Source organism: Schistocerca cancellata, chromosome 1 (genome assembly GCF_023864275.1).
Source record: "Schistocerca cancellata isolate TAMUIC-IGC-003103 chromosome 1, iqSchCanc2.1, whole genome shotgun sequence".
NCBI lineage: Eukaryota > Metazoa > Arthropoda > Insecta > Orthoptera > Acrididae > Schistocerca > Schistocerca cancellata.
The window spans coordinates 1,112,018,276-1,112,041,519 of NC_064626.1; the positions used below are offsets into that span (position 1 = coordinate 1,112,018,276).

At 44.9% G+C, this 23,244-nt stretch overlaps 1 protein-coding gene across 1 annotated transcript in view; it reads right to left on the reverse strand.

The window, feature by feature from the left end:
* Nucleotides 1–1,734: 1,734 nt before the first annotated feature.
* The window catches only part of LOC126132108 (salivary glue protein Sgs-3-like), an 89,670-nt gene continuing 68,160 nt past the window's right edge, over nt 1,735–23,244 (reverse strand). The window contains exons 5-7 of the mRNA XM_049915178.1: nt 19,935–20,025; nt 10,019–10,518; nt 1,735–1,868 (exon numbers count right to left, since the gene is read on the reverse strand). Coding sequence (XP_049771135.1) covers nt 1,786–1,868; nt 10,019–10,518; nt 19,935–20,025 — 674 coding nt within the window. The 3' untranslated portion in view covers nt 1,735–1,785. The remainder of the gene's footprint in view (nt 1,869–10,018; nt 10,519–19,934; nt 20,026–23,244) is intronic.

Here is a 23,244-nt window from a genome sequence, read left to right on the forward strand (position 1 = left end):
ATGCACAATGTCGGCACTAGTACAGTGTATATCCACCTTTCGCAGCAATGCAGGCTGCTATTCTCCCATGGAGACGATCGTAGAGATGCTGGATGTAGTCCTGTGGAACGGCTTGCCATGCCATTTCCACCTGGCGCCGCAGTTGGACCAGCGTTCGTGCTGGACGTGCAGACCGCGTGAGATGACGCTTCATCCAGTCCCAAACATGCTCAATGGGGGACAGATCTGGAGATCTTGCTGGCCAGGGTAGTTGACTTATACACCTTCTAGAGCACGTTGGGTGGCACGGGATACATGCGGACGTGCATTGTCCTGTTGGAACAGCAAGTTCCCTTGCCGGTCTAGGAATGGTAGAACGATGGGTTCGATGACGGTTTGGATGTACCGTGCACTATTCAGTGTCCCCTCGACGCTCTCCAGTGGTGTACGGCCAGTGTAGGAGATCGCTCCCCACACCATGATGCCGAGTGTTGGCCCTGTGTGCCTCGGTCGTATGCAGTCCTGATTGTGGCGCTCACCTGCACGGCGCCAAACACGCATACGACCATCATTGGCACCAAGGCAGAAGCGACTCTCATCGCTGAAGACGACACGTCTCCATTCGTCCCTCCATTCACGCCTGTCGCGACACCACTGGAGGCGGGCTGCACGATGTTGGGGCGTGAGCGGAAGACGGCCTAACGGTGTGCGGGACCGTAGCCCAGCTTCATGGAGACGGTTGCGAATGGTCCTCGCCGATACCCCAGGAGCAACAGTGTCCCTAATTTGCTGGGAAGTGGCGGTGCGGTCCCCTACGGCACTGCGTAGGACCCTACGGTCTTGGCGTGCATCCGTGCGTCGCTGCGGTCCGGTCCCAGGTCGACGGGCACGTGCACCTTCCGCCGACCACTGGCGACAACATCGATGTACTGTGGAGACCTCACGCCCCACGTGTTGAGCAATTCGGCGGTACGTCCACCCGGCCTCCCGCATGCCCACTATACGCCCTCGCTCAAAGTCCGTCAACTGCACATACGGTTCACGTCCACGCTGTCGCGGCATGCTACCAGTGTTAAAGACTGCGATGGAGCTCCGTATGCCACGGCAAACTGGCTGACACTGACGTCGGCGGTGCACAAATGCTGCGCAGCTAGCGCCATTCGACGGCCAACACCGCGGTTCCTGGTGTGTCCGCTGTGCCGTGCGTGTGATCATTGCTTGTACAGCCCTCTCGCAGTGTCCGGAGCAAGTATGGTGGGTCTGACACACCGGTGTCAATGTGTTCTTTTTTCCATTTCCAGGAGTATATATATATATATATATATATATATATATATATGTGTGTGTGTGTGTGTGTGTGTGTGTGTGTGTGTGTGTGTGTGTGTGTGTGTACGTGTGCACACCATTAGCAGAGTGTATCACTTAAGAATGAGTATACGGTGCGTGTTGTCGCAGACCAGATGCTACTTGAGTAATCGATGTAATCATTTTTCCATAGACTTTCCTGTTATGTTCTCCACCACAGTAACCTCTCTCGCCAGAGACACGGCATTAACGGCTAATATTATTATTACTGTCTTCAATAGTTTTTTTGCCTTTGTAGGAAGCTGTTGCTGACTAGTAACACAAGTCGTATAATTAAATATGGAAGTTTTATTACATTTTGGGTGATGTTTAGGAAGAAGTAGTATAAATACATAATGGAAGTGCCAGTTCACACTTGGTTTAAAAAACGTAACAGTGTCTTCTTTGGTGCCACAAAGTCTTCATAGCGAGTAATTAAAAATTCCGGTCTGGCTGCCGGCGTCACGGTGGAAGGCCGGAGCCGACCCTGCTCGGTGGGCTTGTCGACGTCGTCACGCAGTTGCCTATGTGGTACACAGACACACCTGCACACACAAAGACATTACTTGGAGTCTTGGAGCAATATACATGCTAGCCTTCAGTAACACTGAAGGGGGAAACTGTGTGGGACGAAATGGCTCTGAGCTCTATGGGACTCAACATCTTAGGTCATAAGTCCCCTAGAACTTAGAACTACTTAAACCTAACCAACCTAAGGACATCACACACACCCATGCCCGAGGCAGGATTCGAACCTGCGACCGTAGCAGTCCCGCGGTTCCGGACTGCAGCGCCAGAACCGCTAGACCACCGCGGCCGGCGAAACTGTGTGGGACGCTAAAACAAAGAAAAATGAGGTGTTGTTGGTGATAGCCTGAATATGGAAACACCTCTGCCTGACACTGAACCTTCAGTTGAGCGAGTCTCGGGTTCTTCCTACCCTACATCAAGTAGAACTTCTGAAATTTTAGGATGAGCATAAAAAAACGTTAATGTCTGATTACTGGAAATCGTCACAAGGCTGCTTTTACATCGAAATAAATTAAATTAGCAGTTTCGTCCTTTGGATTAGCTCTTTTCTAAATTATTACAAAACATAACATTTAATCCTGGTATTAACGTACCAGCACTTCAGTCAGGGGAAAAATTTGTTTTATCTGCTTTTTCCTTAAAGCAGAATTTGCAAGTAACATATAATTAACAAGATGTATTTTCTGCTCTCCTTGTTATGTACTTATTACCTAAAAGAGGACGATAAAATGACTGAACTGCTAGATAACGCATGTATATGATACTTTGAGTTCCGTTTGGTCCATGAGACGTAAGTAGTAGTCTAATTAAATGACCATATCAGTGAAGTTACCTTTAATTTGTTCTCGTATATCACCGTTTGTATGGGAGTCGACATGTAAATGTCTCTGATAACGAACACCCTTTTGTATTTTTCGGTACGCCACTGCTTCTGTCCATTCTGATTTATTAGAATCCTCTGAATTTTAAGATATCGAAAAACGCAATGATTTGATATGCCATGTTATTCAGTAACTTTCCATAGTTTGCCACTGCATACACAATCTCGAGTTGTCAAGTTTTACTTATGAGTTTACTATTTTCTTATTTTATTTTATTTTATCCATCTCTTAACGATTTCGTAGTTGATGCGACATGATATCTCAGTCTTTCTTCCCATTTTTGTCTTAGATGTTGCAGAAAAAGTGCATTATCTTGTTGAAACAACTTGTCCTAAATTTCTTTTATCAGAACTCCGCCCAGTATTCTCTGCAAACATTTTGCAGTTAACTTAATAAACAGTCTACACTGCCTACAAAAAGGTGACGCACCCAGAATGGGTGAAGGAAGCGAAATGAAACTTCTACAGTTGACAGAGTAGTTGGTGTTATTTCAGTGATTAAGAAATCGAGTCAAATTTACAAAGAACTTGGCAGTAAGAGACCATTAATCAGTATGACGTTGCACCCCCGTTGTCCTGGATTCACGCACTGATTAGAATGGCAAGGGTGTCATAAAACAGTTGTATCCTTTCCTGGCGCAATCTGGCCCATAGCTGTTGTCACTGGTCCTTGGTATACTGGATACTGACACTGGGACGAAGCAGACGTCCGAGTAGGTCGAGGCCACATGTTGTACTGGGGACGGGTCAGGGGATCTAACTGATTATAGGAGTACCTCAACATAAGGCAGATAATTCATAGAAAGATGAGCTACATGTGGACGAGAACTGTCCTTTTGGAAAATGTCACCAAATTACTGTTTCAATAGAACGCGGATTGTTTGTGTCGTTCCGTTGTGCCATCAGAATTCGCTCATTCTCTACCAGCCAACCTGGGAAGTACCCAATAACTCCCCAAGCAATGGCACCACTTGTAACAGCGCTATGCCTCACCCAAACATTGGAAGAGTGGAATTTCTTCCCATTCGCCGCCATAATGGCCGACGGCGGTCATCGAGATTTTTACAAATCCGTGATTCGTTGCTGAACACATCAGCAGTCCATGCTTCCCTACCACTGCACCGCTACAAACACAGCCGTTTGTGGTTTGGTGTTGACGGCAGCTTAGGAATTGAACATTAATGCCCTAGTACGGCTACTGCTAGTCTCCGATCTATGACGTGGGATGAGACAGTATGTTGCAGGGAGCCCATTAGTTGTTCTCGGTTGGCCGGAGCAGATGTGAAGGGGTTATTATGCATTTGGCGCACAATACCGCTATCTTCCCATTTGGTGTCAGGCATGGTCGACTGTAACTCTGATGACGAGTACACCTGCCTTCACATTTCCATGTGGTCCAATGCCTCACAAATCTGGATACTGCATGAGTCGACCAACCGGCCAAATGCAGCATCTCCGTATTCTTGATAATGATCACTCGACATCTGACAGTGTTTTCGCCCCTTGTATATCCTACAAAGAGCACTCAGAGGCTCAGAAACCGTTTGCTGGGAATAGGCTTAGTGACTCCTGGATGGATTCCTGAGCTGGGGACTCGAAAGCGCCGCCAGTCCTACGCCACCGTGAACGCTTACCACTGCATCAGCTACCAACGCTGACAGCCAGTCAGTGTGTACAGTATTTATAAAAGTTAAAAGAGGAGAGAACAGTTACGATAAACAAATTGGGAGGTCAGCGGTCCCTAGGCTTATACACTACCTAATATAGCTTAAACCAGCTTACGCTAAGAACAACACACACACCGATGCTCGAGAGAGGACTCGAACCTCCGACGAGGGGAGCAGCGCTAACCGTGGCATGGCGCCTAAGACAACGCGGCTACCCGCGCGGCATTTCGATAAAGGTTCTCCATTTTACATACATGTGGGTTTAGAGGACACTGCTAGGACCTAAAAGTCTGTTACACGCTTGCATGTGGGCCCCCGTTGTTGAAACGTCTAGTTTCCAACAAGTTAAAAACATTCAGAAAGCTCAGTGCCTCGGGGAGTATGCAATTGAAACCGAACTGCATATTGCCTTGAACTACAGCATAGGTGTTGTGACTTGTATGGATCTAGCAAACATTCCCCACGAAGAACTGAAAGGTGAGTGTTCCCACGATAGCACTGTCGATGTGCAAAACATAATGAAATGGGTGTCAAATTAGACTCTTCTATCTTTACATTTAACACAATCGAACTTCCAGAGCATGTAAAGGCAGGTTTCCTAAGCCTCAGCGTTTGACCATTATTCCTGAACCAAATTCGTTGTTTTAAATGCCATCCCTTGGCCACACTACTCTTGGTTCTAAGGCAGAGGCCACTTGTGGCAAATGTGGTAAAGCCGACCACACGGAGTTCGTCGTTTCTCTTCTCCAAAGTGTGTCAATTACTTTGGGTATTACCCTGTTTGGTGTAGTTCTTCCTTGAAGAACAGAAGATCCAGGAGATATAAACAACAAAGGACATTCCATATCGTGAAGCCAAAAAGATATACACAGCCCATGCAACTGCTCATGTTCAGTGCCTCGTCTGCTCTCATTCCCAGACAGCCAGTCCAGAAAATTTGAGGCCAGCATTAGTACCTGCATTTTTCAATGAACTTGTGCTGCTGCAGTTACTTCAAAGTCTGCCTCTACTCCATAAGTTCAGAAAAGGCTGTTGTTGCTAACATCGAGGAACTTCCTGCCCTTCCAAAGATCGTCTTGTCTACCGTCCAGAGCTACCTTACCATTTCCGTGGTTGTCGCTCCAAAACCCTCTCACACAAAAAAAATCGAAGACGAAGGCGAATAATCACCCACTCAAGTGGGAAGTACACCGTCCAACAATGTCGACGTCATCCTGTCTGATGACCCTCCCAAAATTTCTTCAGAGGTAATGGTTGTTGATGTCGGACTAGAGCAATCATCACATCCCAAGACACAGCCTCCACTCATTGTGGGTTTCCCTCCCCAGCAGAAAGTCATGATGAAAGTACTACCCCAGTGATAGATGGCTCCCATCCCACAGTGGGACATTAATGGGCTCAGGACACATGTGGAGGAACTGAAACTCCGAGCATAGGAACGCCCCCTTTCTTGAGTTTGCAGGGAACTTTTTTAAGGCATCTGACGCCCCTGTAGTGCGAGGCTATACACTATAGTACAAGGACGACCTGACTGGGGAGAGGGAAAAGAGAGGTGTCGTTATCTTCACCAGTGGACACCACTTCTCTGTTCTCCCCCTGGTTACTGTACTGCAATCAGTTGCTGCTGAAATTCATGTGTTTTGGAGCATCGCTGTTTGTTCACTGTTTATACCTCCTCAATATCTTATGGAACAACTCCCCTGAGCATTTCTCCTAATGGGAGATTCAATGCCCATCATGTTTTGTAGGGCTTGACCTCTACGTGCTCTCAGGGTCGGGTTTTGAAGAGCCTTATGACATCTCACGAGCTGTGTATCCTCAACACAGTACTCCCACCCATTTCTGTGCTGCTACTGGTTCTTTCTCTGCCATTAAACTCTCTTTCTACTTTACCTTATAGACTCTGTTAAGTAGAAGCCATTTACGATCTTCATTCTAGTGACAACTACCCACTCCGCATTCACCTACTGTATGGAGCATTACTTGAAGAGCAGCCACCAAAACCAAAGGTCAGCAGGACTAACTGGATGCCATTCAACTAGCTGGCTGTATTTGAACACCGTAACAGTATCCAGGAATGGGCGTACCATATTACACGAGTGATTCATCATGCTGCTGCCTTATCCATTACAAATTCCTCAGCTCATCTTAAGAGGCAGCCTATACCTTGGTGGACTAGTGAGTGCTACTCAGCAATCCTGTACAGGCATGCAGCTCTACGATAGTTTAAGCACCGCCTAACATCAGAGAACCTCACAGAACTTTGGACTGCAAGAGCCAAAGCTCGACACATAATTAAGGAGAGCAATAAAAGGTCGTGGCAAGCTTTCCTGGACTCCATCAACTGTTCCACTCGTTATACAAAAGTACAGGAACCGATCATGAGGATTTCTGGTAAACACAGTCGTTTACCAATAGCAGCAATCCTGAAACACCTGTAGACATCACTCAGATGCAGGCAGAGCATTTTGCAAAAGCTATTGCCAATGCCAGATAGGATCTGCCTCTTCACTGCTATCATGTGACTTTAGAGACAGGCAAATTGGACTTCAGATCCAACAACTGTGAGTCTTAAAAAAACCCTTCCTCCAAGTTGGAGCTAGAACTGGCACTGTTTGAGACTCGTGGTATTGCAACCAATCAGTACTAAATCTGGTAGTGAATGCTTCGACATTTGCCAGCAGTGTCTTCGAATGTTTGAATTTGATATGGCAGACAGGTCACTTCCTTAACTCATGGACAGACAATTTTGATACCTCTTCTCAAATCACGAAAGTACCACCCGTGTCCCAGTAGTTACCAGAATATTGCCTTAGTGAGCTGTGTAGGAAAGAGATTGGAGCAATGGTTAACCATCATCTTTTGTCATTGTTAGAGACTGGGCAACTCCTTAGCCACTCTTAGTATTGAGTCCAGAGAGTTTGGTCCACTGTTGACAACCTGACACTCCTCCAGAGAGCTGTTCAGCAGGCAGTCACTATTTCAGAATTTTTTTGATATTGGTAAGGCATATGATACTACTTAGACACACAGTACTCTCGTGCAACTGCATCAGAGTTTCTTTCGTGGCCACCTCCCCATCTTTAGATGGTCTTTCCAGTCTAAGTGCTTTTTGGATCCCTAGTTGGTGACACACTGTCAGATCGATTTGAGCTGGAGAATGTGTATCTCAGGGCAGTGTTTTAGGTGTCACCCTCTTTGCCATAGCCACAAACAGTATCGCATCTACCTATGGAGTCCTGTTAAGTACTCCTTATTTCTGGACGATTTTGGTGTTTTCTGTTCCTCTTCCAGTGTTGCAACGGCGACTGCTCAGTTACAACTTGCAGTATGGAGATTAGAGAAGTGGGCTACAAAGACGGGTTTTCAGTTTTCCGCAGATAAGTGCGGGTGTGTTCATTTTACCGTTCTCATCATATTTTTAATTTACATGTCTTGTATATGAGGGACGCCATTCTACATTTTCGAGACTCAGAGAGGTTTCTGGGTCTCATTTTTGGCTGAATATCATAAAGTGTCTTTCCCAAATGCCTTGGGGACCAGACAGGAAGTGTCTGCTACAGTTTTATAGGGCTTTTGTGCAACATCCAGTTTTCCGCAGATAAGTGCGGGTGTGTTCATTTTACCGTTCTCATCATATTTTTAATTTACATGTCTTGTATATGAGGGACGCCATTCTACATTTTCGAGACTCAGAGAGGTTTCTGGGCCTCATTTTTGGCTGAATATCATACAGTGTCTTTCCCAAATGCCTTGGGGACCAGACAGGAAGTGTCTGCTACAGTTGTATAGGGCTTTTGTGCATACACGAGTAGGCTATGGATGGACAGCGTAAAGGTTGTCGGGGCCTTTTTACCTGAAGATTATTGACACCCATGAGGGGATTAGGCTGGCCGCAGGTGCTTACAGGACCAGACCCATACCCAGTCTTACACAGTTCTGTGCTGAGTCTGGGGAATCTCCAGTCGCCATCTGGTGGGAGGTCCTCATGGTATGACAGGCATGTAAATTCCTCACAGCTCCAACTTCACCTGTATACCATTCTGTTGCTTGTCCAACCTGGAAAGCCTTTTCTCCAATAATCCATGGACAAAAAGGCCATTTGGGATCTGCATGCTGCATATGCTGGTGTCGCTTGGTGTGGAGCAAGCACAATCCCACATCCAGGGTATTAACTGTCGGCCACCCTGTTTACTGCAGAGGCGCAGAGTTATTGTGGATCAAGTGCAGCACAGAAGAGATTGCAGTCCTGCATATCCTTCAATACTTTATTTTTTGCCATTCTAACTGAGCACCACAATTGACTTCTTTATGGATGTGTCGAAACGGTGGGATTCCATTGGTTGCTCTGCGGTTTTCCCTGATCATGTCCTCAAGATCCGACTGCCTTGAGAGTCTACTGTCTTTTATGTGGAACCGTGTGCCATCTTGCAGGAACTAGAGGAGAGACGAGGTGGGTTTCAAGTGCTAAATTGCTTCTTTCTTCCGATTTTATGAGTGGCCTTCACTCTATACAACGCTTGTACCCAGCAGATAAAGTAGTCCTTAATATCCAAGACGCCCTCCTTCAACTACAACGGCTGAGGAAGGAGGTGTCTTTCCGCTGGGTACCTGGACATATAGGTATTGCTGGGAACGAAAAGGGTGAATGTAGGAGCCAAGGAGATGTGTAGCAATCCTCAGTATTTTATTGTGCTATCCCCCCTGAATGCTATCACCTCCTGTTGAGCTCCAAAGTCATGCGCCGATGGGAAAACTAGTGGCTGGAAGTGACTGATAATAAGCTGCATGTTGTAAAGCCCACTATGTGGCCATAGAGTACCTACTTTCAGCCATGAAGATGGGATGAGTTCCTGATTACTCATCTTTGCATAGACCATTCCTCTGGCACATGGCTTCTCGCTTCAGTGAGAGGATATAGACTACACTAATGCACTTTGGCGGCATTTCTTTTTGTGACAGACAACTGCAACTCTGTTTACTTACATACCAGCCGATTGTGTGTATGTGTACAAAATGAAATTGGCATCATACAAGTGTTCTTGATAGTTCGCTGTTTTTGTCATGCTGTAAACATGTGTTACAGTATTCCTTAAGAATAGTTCTTCAACTATACACGAGAATTCTTTTCGTTTTCGATACATATAAAACAGTAGTCTACCATGCAGCATCAACAGGACGCCAGGTGGTCTGCGGTTCCAGTGAGAATGAAACAAGTAACATCCTCATGTTTCAGAAAATACCAAAATTGGGCATTTCTGGCTCCTCAGTAAGAGAACCTATCGAGGATTAGAAAAACTGGACTCAAAATAAAACTGCATAATATTACGAGAGCCTGAAAGAATAGCCTGAATGACGTCAAATTCAGAGGACGCATAGAAACGCCTTTGCTGGTGATCGGGGCTCAATTCGAAGTGCTTGCCAATCCGTACCTTGGCCAGCAAGATATATGGATCTCCAAACTGAGAATGTCTGTAGTATTATATGCAGAGCCCTCCATCCATCTCGGAATTTTGACGATCTAGTGTCCCAATTGAACAGAATTTGGCTTGATATCCCTCAGGAAGAGACTAATGATAATTTATTGTACTTTTCGTCTATAGAGAGTCTGACTTACGTTTTCCGCAGTCTTTGGCACAGCGAAGGCGGCCGGGGTTGGGATATGACACGCCATCGGTGCCACAGACGGGGTTGAACTCGTTGGTGGACGGGCAGTTGCAGTCCTGGGGCGCGGCGCCAGCGCTGGGCGTGGTTGGACGGCTCGTATTGGGACGGTTCGTGATTGGACGGCTCGTGATTGGGCGGTTCGTCATTGGACGGCTCGTGGTGGGCCGGCTCGTGGTACGCCTGACACCAACAGAAGGCGTGGGAGGCCTCATGCTTGGCCGAGGTCCCTGAGGAGGCCTGGGACGCCAGTCCAAATCCTGAGGAGGTGGGGGCGGCCAGTCCAGCTCTGGGCGTCTGGGCTGCTGCTGGCGGCGCGGCGGCCGGCTGGTCGTGGTCGTGAAGAAACGCTGGTGCCGGCTGGTCGTGTGCGGGAAGAAGGGAGGGCGCCAGTCGTCAGGCTGCCACCTGTCAGGATGTACCTCATTCCCAGGCCAGCCTCTCGTCAGGAACCTGGTAACAGTTCGCTGTTTCAGTCCAACAGTGAGAATGTGTACAAGCTTTGAAACACGACGCAACATGCCTAACACTAGAGGGGAAGATCGGGTAGTATCTAAAAAGTAAGCTTTTTCTAGGTTATATTTTCTGAGAGATGTATTGGAACATTGTTCTCGTTAAAGTAAACTCAGTGTCGTAAGAATATACGTTCGATGTATTTTTTTTAAATATTTTTTTTCACCTTTATTGTTTTGGTTGTTTAAATTTTTGAATTGTCTTTCCAGACATTAAACTGTAATCTGAAACCTAATACCCATTGCAAAATCGTAGTTTCAGACGTCTTCAAGCTTATGTCATGTCTTTCCATAAAATAGCAGTAAAAGTCTTTACCCACTTTCATTTCAGTCTTACTGAACGGATGCTTTATTTTCAGTTGCTGTGCATATTTCTACTCAACTTTACTCAAAGGGATAAGCTGCCTATCTAAGTTTTTGAGCGTATAATACTGTTACCTCTTCAGGAGTTAATTTTCTTGGAAAAAAACTTATTGTTTTGTACACTTGGTTTCATAGCCATTTATCTGTTTTCGCAACAAAGCTTTAAGTTCATCACCGTAGCTGAATATTCTCATTCGCTCCCCTGATTGTCATTTCTAGAAATTTGGCTTTTGTGTAGCTTTCTTGATGTTGCTTTCATCTTCTTTATGTCCTAACTTCTACGTCTTCACCGTCTGCTTCACTTCAAAGAGTAGGCGTACAGCCTGATCTGTTTTCACAAAATTACCTTTTCCTAGGTCTTTCTGTATCTCTCTTCCTGCAGGTCTGTAGGTATTACATTTCTTACTAGTCTTTGTGCACTGGCCGCGCGGGATTAGCCAAGCGGTCTCAGGCGCTGCAGTCATGGACTGTGCGGCTGGTCCCGGCGGAGGTTCGAGTCCTCCCTTGGGCATGGGTGTTTGTGTTTCACTTTAGGATAATTTAGGTTAAGTAGTGTGTAAGCTTAGGGACTGATGACCTTAGAAGTTAAGTCCCATAAGATTTCACACAGACTTGAACATTTTTTCTTTGTGCACTCGTTTTTTCAATAATCTTCTTCCAATTTGTTATCCCGTTTTCTAATCTCTCATTCATGCAAAATACGTTTGATTATTTCCTTATTTCGAAAATCTTTATTTGATCTCTCAGAGTACATCGTTTTAGCTTTCCTTATAAGTTCCATTCAGCTGACTGTATACTTCTTTTGCCTTTCTTCGTTATAGTTCAGGTCTCGCGTCCGTATGTGAGTATAGATGTTGCCAATACTTTGTAGAAATCTGTCTTTGTGTCTTTCCTGCTTTTACTGGCTAATGATCTATGTGCAGAGCCACATAGCAATTGAAATTTTTATTTAACTTATTGGAGATGTCATTATCATATTCATAACTTACATCACATCCTCAAAGCTGAAACTGATTTACGTGTTCAATTGATTTTCCATTTAGCATTATTTTATAGCGTACTTGGCATTTTCCTTTAAAAGCCATAACTTTGGTTTTACTTTCTGATATTTTCAAGTTATAGAGTCTACATACTGAGTCCAAACGTTGTAGAGCAAATTGTGAACCTTCGTCCGTATTTTGTAAAATTATTTGGTCATCATGAAAGAGTATTCAAATATGTATTTTTAGGAATTAATTTTATTCCTGAGTTAACATCTTCTTTCCATTGTCTAACAATGTAGTCAGTATATACATTAAATTAAGTGGGCGAGAGACTGCCAAATTGTCGCACTCCTCTGTTAGCTGCTATTGGTTCTGTTCCCTCTTTGCCTATATTTATTATAATTTTGCTATTTAAATATAAGCTGTTTATCATTTGTGTTAAGTGTTTAGGATAACATCGTCTTTCCATTCCATTCCATAGCATATACCAATTCACTCTGTCGAAGGCTTTTTTATAATATAATTCACAGATTACGTCCTCGTCTCTTTTCAGTTATCTACTGAACTATTTTAATGCTGCAATGGCAGGATCGTCCTATTCTAAAACCATCTTTTCCTTCAGCAAGAGGGCGTCAGATTTTGTTTCCAGTCTTTTATTAACTGTTCGTCCATATAGTTTACAGCCAGTGTTCAGCAGACGTATTCCCTTGTAGTTTTCACAGGCATTTCCAATTCCCTAATTCCCTTTTTACAGAATGATATTACTTCCGTCGCTCTCCAAGAGTCAGGTATCGTCTTCAGTTTCCAATATTCATTTATTAAGTGTAGCAGTCTCGGTTCCAACATTAAACATCCATGTTTAATAAGTTCTGTATTAGTGTTATCAGCTCCTGCTGTTTTTCTGTTCCTCGTCAGGTTTAATTTTATCTCCTTGGTATATTTCGTCGTCTTGTCCTTAGTTCAGTTTCATCATTATTTTCTATCCACAACCCCTGATAGTTTTATGCAATATTCTTTACCTTTTATATAAATAAAATGTAAAAACTTAAGTTTTGTTGCTCTCTGTTTTGTCTGGTACAACCTGATATTCCTTTGTCCGACACAACCCGAACGTACCGTTATGATAGGTTATTATTTGGGACAGACGTTGTCATAGCCTGAAATATAGGGAGTAATATCAGTAGCGTATCTAAAGATACAATAAAATATAACCTGCTTGCTAAACATTAAAGTCTTGTCTTCATTTACTGCAACGAAAAACTCACTAGGAACAGGTATTTGTTGCCACTACGAAAAGTACTGCTGTTTTGATTCAGAATTACGTGACTGGTCTTGTTCCTATGTACTCCACACAGCAGAGACGCAACAGATGCTGTCGCTACTGCGGCTCTTGTCCGATGTTACCCGGCATTCCCCTATTTCTTTCGGTTGTGCAGGTTAGTCATCCATAAATTACACACCGCTTGAAAACAATTTAAACGTTTTTATTCAGTTGGATTATTCTTCGATCACACTACTGTTCAGTTTAAAGAGTCAGTGCATGAGGCAGTCGCCAAAACCAGTTTGCTTCCTGATTTCGGTGCTAGGCCCATTAAGAACAACCGAGAGTTGTCAATGAGTATCAGGTGGGGTACAGACAACATTTTTGTTTTACTCTCGCGTTGTGAATCGAAGGAAGAAGGAGAAAGAAAGTACTGCTACAGCGAATCATCTGTCATTCACTGAAGGATTAAGGAGAGTTAACGCGGGTGCGTAAGAAAAAAAAATAAATAAATAAATAAAAAAACGACCTTACAATAGAAGAAATCTGCTGAAACAAATTCTGTGAAATAACGCATTTGTAGATCTGACAAGAAATTGCCGAGTGAAAGTACAACGAATGTGGAGATTTTTGCTTCGTCGTTGCGACTTTTCCAATTACACGAACGAACACCCTCTCCACTCTCCGTCGAGTTTCGGCAGAGTTTTCATTTTCTGAGGACGTGGCGTTAACTGTACTATTCAAGCGCCTGCGACACCAACACATAAATTCCCATATTCGGTAATTCTTTCTTGTCTGGTCTGCAAAGGAGTTATATCACTAAATTTGTGTTGTACACTTCTTGTATTCTGGCACAACAGACACCCCAGTGGTTTTTTTAAATGCTAGTAATCACTTTTTTTACTTTTAGAATATGCCATTCATGTAATTTTTGGTAGGGCAAGTAGACATTTTGGATTTTTTTTATCACATTCGAATTAGCATACACCGATGAAAAAAATCTCAGCACCAAAAAATAATTAATGTAGAGTAATCAAATTTTTGGAATACATTTGTCTAGGTAACATATATAAGTAATTAACACTGCAAGATCATAGGTTAATGTAAGGACAAAATATACCACTGAAAATGTGAACTTCTGGTGCATTCATAACCGGTGTAATCGCTAGAATGTGGAAAGCAAACATGCAATCGTGCATTCATTGGGTTGTACAGGTGCCTGGCGTCACTTAGTGGGATGGAGTTCCATGCCGGTTGCACTTGGTCGGTCAGTACAGGGACGATTAATACTGCTCGTGGATGACACTGGAGTTGTTCGACTGGAGACAGATCTGGTGATCGAGTAGGCCAAGTCAACATATTGACATTGTGTAGAGTTACAACAGCGGTATGTGGCCGAGCGATTTTCTGATGGAAAACACCTCCTAGAATGCTGTTCATGAACGGAAACACAACAGGTCGAGTCAACAGATTGACGTATAATTTTGCAGTAAGGGTGCACAGTACAACCATGAGAGTGCTCCTGCTGTCATACGAAATCGCACCCCAGATGGTGACTCCAGGTATAGGTCCAGTGTGTCTGGCACGCGGACAGATTGGTTGCAGGCACTCAGTTGGCACCGAGGCAGAAATAGCTTTCATCAGGAGACACAACAGACCCCACCCTGCCCTCCAACGAGTTCTCACTTGACACCACTGAAGTTCCAAATGGCAGTGGATTGCGGTCAGTGGAATGCACGCTACAGAGCGTCTGGCTGGCTCGGAGCTGTCCTTGAAGAAAATGATTTGTAACAGTTCGTTGTGTCACTGTGATGCCAACTGCAGATCAAATTCCTGCTGCGGATGCAGTACGACGAGCCATATCCACACGCCGAACCCAATGTCTTCCATCTCGGTGGTGCCATGTGGGCGTCTGGAGCCCAGTCCTCTTACGACCGTAAGTTCTCATGACCACCGCTGTCAGCAGTCATGTACAGTGGCTAAATTCCGGCCAAGCCTTTCTGCAGTACTCTATGTGATCAAAAGTATCGGGACACCTGGCTGAAAATGACACAATTTCGGGGCGCCCTCCGTCCGTTATGCTGGAATTCAGTATCGTGTTGACCCACCCTTCTTGATTCTCAAACGCATCACTAGGCACTGCATAACAAATGACATCCTGAGACCGGAGCAATTCGGCTTCAGAAATCACCACTCCACAACACAACAACTCCTACGGGTCGTTGAACACATAACACATGGCTTCAACATAAACAAAGCTACAGGGGCAGTGTTCCTGGACATCGAAAAGGCTTTCGACCGTCTATGGCACAACGGCCTCATCCGCAAACTCAGCGACGCGGGATTCCCCGACGGGCTGCTGCGTCTAATACACTCATACCTCACAGACAGGAGTTTCAACACTGACGTGCAGGGAAAACAGTCAACACGACACGATATACACGCGGGAGTACCCCAGGGAAGCATCCTAGGGCCCCTACTGTTTAACCTCTACATAAACGATCTCCCAACCACACACAACACAATGATGGCAATCTACGCGGATGACACAGCCATCCTTGCGCAAGATTGGAAACCATCAAACATTACGTCACGCCTACAGACTGCACTCAGAGTGGCCGAGCCTTGGTTGGAGAAGTGGCGTGTTAGAGTAAACGTCGACAAGTGCGAAGCCGTTCTGTTCACGAGAAGACCGAAGCAACTGCGCAAACACCGCTACTGCAGACCAATAACTCTACATGCACGTCCAATACGTTTCCGCGAGAAAGTCAAATACCTCGGTGTCTGGCTGGACCGGAAATTACTCTGGGGGGAACACATACAACACATGACCAACCGAGCTAGCGCGAGGCTCAAACAGCTCTATCCTATGCTCAACAGGCGTAGCACACTGAACAGAAGGGTGTCGAGGTCCATGTACATGACACTTATCAGACCCCTGATGACGTACGCAGCTCCCGTCTGGGGATACGCTGCGCCTACACGCCTGCGCCGTCTGCAGCTCATACAAAACAAGGTACTCAAAATCATAAGCAATGCTCCACGATACACACGCATCGCGGACCTTCACCGGGAATACCGACTTGAGACTCTCACGGAGGTAATCCACAAACTCACCACAAGACTATACAGAAACTCCAGACATTCGCAGAACCCGTTTATTCTGAATCTGGGGAACTACGACCACAACCATAGATGGAAACATAAAAGACCAAAAGACATACTTGCAAGGACATAACATCTATGGCCAAGCTTACGCAAACATAACGGCACAGGCGAGCCCCTGTTAATCAGACGCATTTACTGGATATCCAGCTGAAATACACTGCCGAATAACTGGCACCATACAGGGAAGCCGTACCGTACACTGCATGCAAACAAGCTCCACACATCCCCCACACAGTGAGATGATCTATGGCCGATCTCCCACTACTGTATAACGATATTGATTGTTCCAGGAAAGTAGCAGCCGCAGCAACTGGGACACATCGCCATCGCCTGTCACGGTAATGATGCATGATACCTATACTAACAAATCCAACCTTGCATGAACTATCGCAGCTAGTAAGCCACTACTGCTCTTACTACCCATCCCACTGTCGCAGAGGTTTTTTTTCCCACGGCACGAGCCATGGCACTTTTTTCCCTCTGCTCTTCAAATCGCTACCCTCACTCGCGTTTCGTCCACTATCTATCACCTGATGGACCGTGTTAATGCGTAGCCTTACCCAGACGCACGGACAACATCACAGCCCAGCATCCTGTGATCCACCCACTAGATAACTAACACGTTTACGGAGGTGACAGTAGAACTTTTGGTTTGGTCACCACGTTGGTGCGGGCGTGGAGGGGCCCCATCTCTTTTTAAAGACCCACCCTTAGCCTTGATGCCAGCTTCCACTCTCCCAGGCACACGTTCAGTCAGGGGCTGGAAGGTTTCTTGGGGAATGGCAGCCCATTCTTCACGGAGTGCTCCACTGAAGAGAGGTATCGACGTCGGTCGGTGAGGCCTGGCACGAAGTGTGTTCATTACAGGGATGTGATTTTCGTGTAACCACTTCGCCACAGGCCGTGCATTATGAACAGGTGCTCGATCGTGTTGAAAGATGCAATCGTCATCCCCGAACTGCTCTTCAACAGTAGGAAGGAAGACGGTGCTTAAAACATCAATTTAGGCCTGTGCTGTGATAGTTCCACGCAAAACAACAGGGAGTGCAAGTCTCCTCCATGAAAAACACGAGCACACCATAACACCACCGCCTTCGAATTTTACTGTTGCCATTACAATACGCAGATGACGTTCACCGGGCATTCGCCATACCACACCCTACCATCGGATCGCCACATTGTGTACCGTGATTCGTCACTCCACACAACGTTTTGCCACTGTTCAGTCGCCCAATGTTTACACTCCTTACACCAAAAGAGGTGTCGTTTAGCATATACCGGCATGATGTGTGGCTTATGAGCAGCCGCTCGACCATGAAATCCAAGTTTTCTCACCTCCCGCCTAGCTGTCATAGTACTTCCAGTAGATCCTGATGAAGGTTGGAATTCCTGTGTGATGGTGTGGATAGATGTGTGCCTATTACACATTACGACTCTCTTCAACTGTCGTCAGTCTCTGTCAGTCAGCCGGCCGGAGTGGCCGAGTGGATCTAGGCGCTTCAGTCTGGAACCGCTCGACCGCTACGGCCGCAGGTTCTAATCCTGCTTCGGGTATGGATGCGTGTGACGTCCTTACGTTAGTTAGGTTTAAGTAGTTCTAAGTTCTAGGGGACTGATGACCTCCTGTGTTAAGTCCCATAGTTCTCAGAGCCATTTTTTTCTTTTTCCTGTCAGTCAACAGACGAGGTCGGCCTGTACGCTTTTATGCAGTACGTGTCCCTTCACATTTTCACTTCACTATCACATCGGAAACAGTGGACCTAGGAATGTTTAGGAGTGTGGAAATATCGCGTACAGACGTATGATACAAGTAACATCCAATCACCTGACCACTTTCGAAGTCCGTGAGTTCCGCGGACGCCCCATTCTGCTCTCATACTATGACATGGAGCTCCTGGCAGCAGGTGGCAGCACAATGCACCTAATATGACAAACGTATGTTTTTGGGGGTGTCCGGATACTTTCAATCACATAGTGTACGTTACTTGTTTCGCAACAGAATGTGCGTTCTCGATTTTTTAACGGTGAAAGTCTCCATGCCGAACAACGCCTCTATAGCTGTGTTTGCCACTAAGTTGGATGAACATCTCAAGAGGTCATCCTGCTTACTAAATGAACCCGTGACGAAAAGCGCTGCTTTTTTTCTTTTTTAATCTGCTCTGTCTCCTTTTCTTAGTCCTATCTCCTAAGTAAATCAGATTGATGAACAATTCTATTTTCCCACAATTCTTTGAGTGGAACTCAGTCTGACGTCTGATCTTTCTACAATTACTTTTAGGTTTTTTTAGTTGCCGTTTCAGTATCCATGGAGCCTTGGCCAGTTTAACAACGCATCTTTGTTTTTGCGACACCTTCATTGCAACTGATCATTCGGTAGTGCAAAAGCAGCGAAGATTATGTAATTAGTTCAATATTGGTCGACATTGTGCTCTCCCATCTCGCCCAAGAATAAGAAAGTTGTTCTACAGCCTTAGAAAGAGAGGAACGGTGAGACGTGGAACGGCTCGGGGAGGTGATCGGACAGTTAGAACAGCAGAAAACATCGCGAAAGTTCGACAAGCTGCGGAGGCCAGCCTTTTACGTTCAGTGGTAGGAGATACTCGCTCTTCGCACTTTTCAGACGGGTCAGTTCGCCGCATTTTGCAATTTTGCCTACACTGTCATCGTTTTAAAGTCATGGTGATTCAACAACTGAAGCAAAATGACTATTTACGGCAGCACACGTCTGCAGAAAGGATGCTGGTAACCCTGAAAATTGACAATGATAATGAGTTTTGAGGCTCATTTTCATTAATCGGGTGCTGTGAACAAACTAAATGACCGGTACTGGTCGGAAAATAATTCACGGGAATTCTAGGAGAGGCCCCTAATAAGTGGGAAAGTAACTGTGTGGTGTAGGTTAGCCCGATTTGCCATCACTGGAGCCTACTATTTTCGAAAAAATGGACGCACTGTGACTGTCAACTAGGGTTTGCATTGAAAAAGCACGGGCTTTTGAAGCTCTTTCAGACGTCATTTCTCGAGAAATTCGAGGAATTCCCCTAATTAACTCTTGGTCTGCTTGAACGGTGTATGGACAGTTTTTCCTCTCGCCTGCAACAATGCCTGGACAAGAACGGCCGCAACATTGATGCCATTGCACCTGAATTGCAATGTTTCGTATTTGTGCTTTATGTTTGTTAAATGGCAATGTATTTGTAATCTTCGAGAAATATAAAACTTGAAATTTATTTTAAAATATGTGTTAAAATGTTGTGGAAAGCGTAACACCTCCTTGCCGGACCCTGTACTTCAACTATACAGCATGCACTGGTTCATGAAATATTTGATGAGACTATTACAGTTTAATAATATTAGTCTCATTATTGCAGCAACATTGAGTAATATATATTACGGCTCTCGATGTCAAGAATGGTCCAAACGAATTGCAGTCAGTTTACTCATTAAAAATATTCCAGGTAACCACGCCGAGTCCCTCGCTTTGTACAATACGTGGACACGAACTGGAGCGCCTTCTAGCCGAATCGCAGCACTTCGCACCTGCTTAGCAAGTCTTAAGAAAAAATAATCAGAGAAAATTACCATGGTTCAATGTCGTCTTCATCTGCATCTGGTGGAAATTCAGGTTCTCTTTCGAACTGTGGCAATGCGAAAACCTGGGGCACAAGTAGACCTGAAACAGACCAATTGCACAGGAAGTTACACAACAACAGAAGCTTCAGCATAATTCTGAGACACAGCTCAATTGAAGATCAGCTCATCCAGTTTGGTATTTGTGAACTATTTGCATTTTCAAAATCCGGTGGTTGTCATCACTTGCTGTCTTATGTTGCATACACTGTATATTTAATTTGTACGTGCAATACTCATAAGAATTTCTAGTCAAACAACTGTATGTTGCACAATTAGTTCGTATTATCTCCCACAAAAGCCTAAATATGATCACTGGTAGCTCATCACCCAAAAAGTTCATTAAATACTTCCCGATTGTACGGGGAAGGAAGCAAGTGAGCTTCTTTTCCGTCCTGTTACTGACCAAACGCCAGGGGTGTATTACAGTACCACTGGAATAATTCAAGATCGATATATGAAATGTTTGCCAGATACTTCAGGTACAGATATTGTGCTGAATAGGGAAGTTAATTCTTGCACTTCCTGCATAATTTGACTATGTGCCACTACAGTGCTAATAAACAGCCAAATGCTCTTCCATCTAATCGTCATATTTCAGTTGTGGTGTGTTAGGATAATCTTGCTAGTTTTCAACGTTAGATTGGCGTCTGCTTTACTATCAAAGTGGATGCTTCACTAGCAGGTTAACTACGTGACTCAGAAACAGCTGTGCTGCGATCACTCACAACTTCAGTCCCGGCAAATTTGTCAATAGTGAACAAATATTACGAACACTTTGCCTGTCAACACACAGCCAGAAACTGATTCCAAGCTAATAGTGAGTCACCGAACCAATTCGAGTCGTAAAGCAAGAGAAAACTTAAGACACACTCTATACAACGCATTACCAAAGCCTTTATTAACACGGACCTCACTGCGACCTGTTTATTGTGCCTAGAGGAAGAAAGGCTCTGGCTATTGCAGTCACCTTTGCTGATAGCCTTTTCCAGCTTGAGGCCATCCGGTCTGTACCACTGTCCAGGGCGAAATTGTATGATAAAACCTCACCGTCACTGTGTGGCGAGCATTTAATTGTTGCAGTTATCTGTTTTAACTAGGTCTTTTGAAGCCATCCAAGACAGAATTGTTTCATTGTTTTCATACGGAACATCCTATAGAAAACCGATAAAAGGAGGATTTTGGTTGTTCAAATGGCTCTGAGCACTATGGGACTTAACTGCTGAGGTCATCAGTCCCCTAGACTTAGGACTACTGAAACCCAACCAACCTAAGGACATCACACTCATCCATGCCCGAGGAAGGATTCGAACCAGCAACCGTAGCAGAAGCGCGGTTCTGGACTGAAGCGCCTAGAACCGCTCGGTCACAACGGCTGGCGATTTTGGTTGTCACTGAGATCGTCAGTGAATATGATGCTCCAGTGTTCAGAGAACTAGACCTGTAGAGAGGAAAAGCAGAGTTGAAAGCCTAATGCGACACCTGATTTAGGTGTCCATGGATTTTACAAATTATGACTGGCGAACATGGAGATGGTTCCCCTCTTATGCAACTTATTTCGATCACTAATGACATCCATGGCGCTGGAGTTGTTGGAGGGGTATGATGAAGAGATGAGATAGAGAAACCAAATGGACTCGTTGTAGAATGTTGCACTTCTTATACCCAAAAGAAAAATTATTGGTGAATTTGTATTCCCTTCCCTTGATGCCAACAAATAATTGTACTGACGAGATTTAACTAAACGTGTCAGTTAGATCAATCAGATGTTAGAACATGCACAAAGAATATTTTGCAGAATGCCAGGAATGATATTCCAGTGTGGAGTGCTTCCCAGTTAGGTCTGACGTAAGGCACATCAACAGCTACATTAGGTTCAAACAAGTTTGGTTGTACACACAATGGGCGACCGTCAGTTAGTCGTTATCGGCACATGCTCGGCCACATTCGGGTCGGCCACTCCTATGGCTGTATCCAGCGCCCCAGGAGATGCTGTCTTGCAAACGTCATGACTTCTTGTCGCCATGACGCTGATCACCGACGTCAGAGACTAGCTTCAAGTGCTCTGTTTGTCTGGAAGTAATAATCAACAAACTGGAAAGCAAAACTCAGAAAATGGTTACACAATAGGTAAATTACTATTTTATTCCATATTTAATCTTAGTGTGTTATGGAAGACCCGCCATTATAGCCGCCGTCCCTAACACACGATTGTACCATGGCGCTCAACTCGTAGGTAAGCTAGTTCGAATCCTGCAGGCGAAGAATATGCACGGCCAGTATTTGGTGGGAAGGGGGAGCAGGGGTGGTGGCGTAAGGTTCCTGATCACCAGTCTTTGCTTCACTGTTCTGGATTAAGTTCCAAATCACTGCCGGGCGGTGTGCCCGAGTGGTTCTAGGCGCTTCAGTCCGGAACCGCGCTGTTGCTACTGTCGCAGGTTTGAATCCTGCCTCGGGCATGGATGTGTGTGATGTCCTTAGGTTGCTTAGGTTTAAGTAGTTCTAAGTCTAGGGGACTGATGACCTCAGATGTTAACTCCCATAGTGTTCAGAACCATTTGAACCATTTCTTCCAAACCACTCAGGAGTGTCTCATAAAGTGAGCGCATGTGATACTGTTGACGGTGATCCATCCGTCGGACGGGGACGTCAAGCACTCAGCACAGTTATCCACACGACACAGGTATACACTTGACACATCGTAACAGGTCGGAGGAGGGCAGCGGCAAACCACCTCCACTAGGATCTTGCCTACAACGGCGGTGCAGGATTCCTGCATTTTTTCACAGAAGTTTGTATAACTGCAATCAATTTAGTCGTAGTCCAGCTTTAAGTAAGTTTTATGGGAGTAAAAGTAATTTTAACGCGCTCTAATTACAATCCTGCAGTAAGAACCACACTCAATTGCAATTATTTTAGAATTAATAAAGAAAATTTATATAAATTATTTTCCAAATGTGGACGTAAACTACAGCTTGAACTTCTTATTCAGGTAGACTACCGTTCGGGTGGGAGAATGCCTGGTCTGATTTCTAGATGCTACGTACCGTTTCACTTTAGCAGCAAAATCAGTTTAGTGCACATTCCAGTGTATAGGAATTGATATTTGAGAGCAATGACAGAATGTGTGACTGATTACTGTTGTGTGGAAAGCGAATAATACTTTGTTATCTGTTTCAGTACTTACGCAACAGAGACAGTACAGCAGAGATGATATACGGCCTGATAGCGTCTGTTTCAGATCCTTCGGCCGATCGGCCAT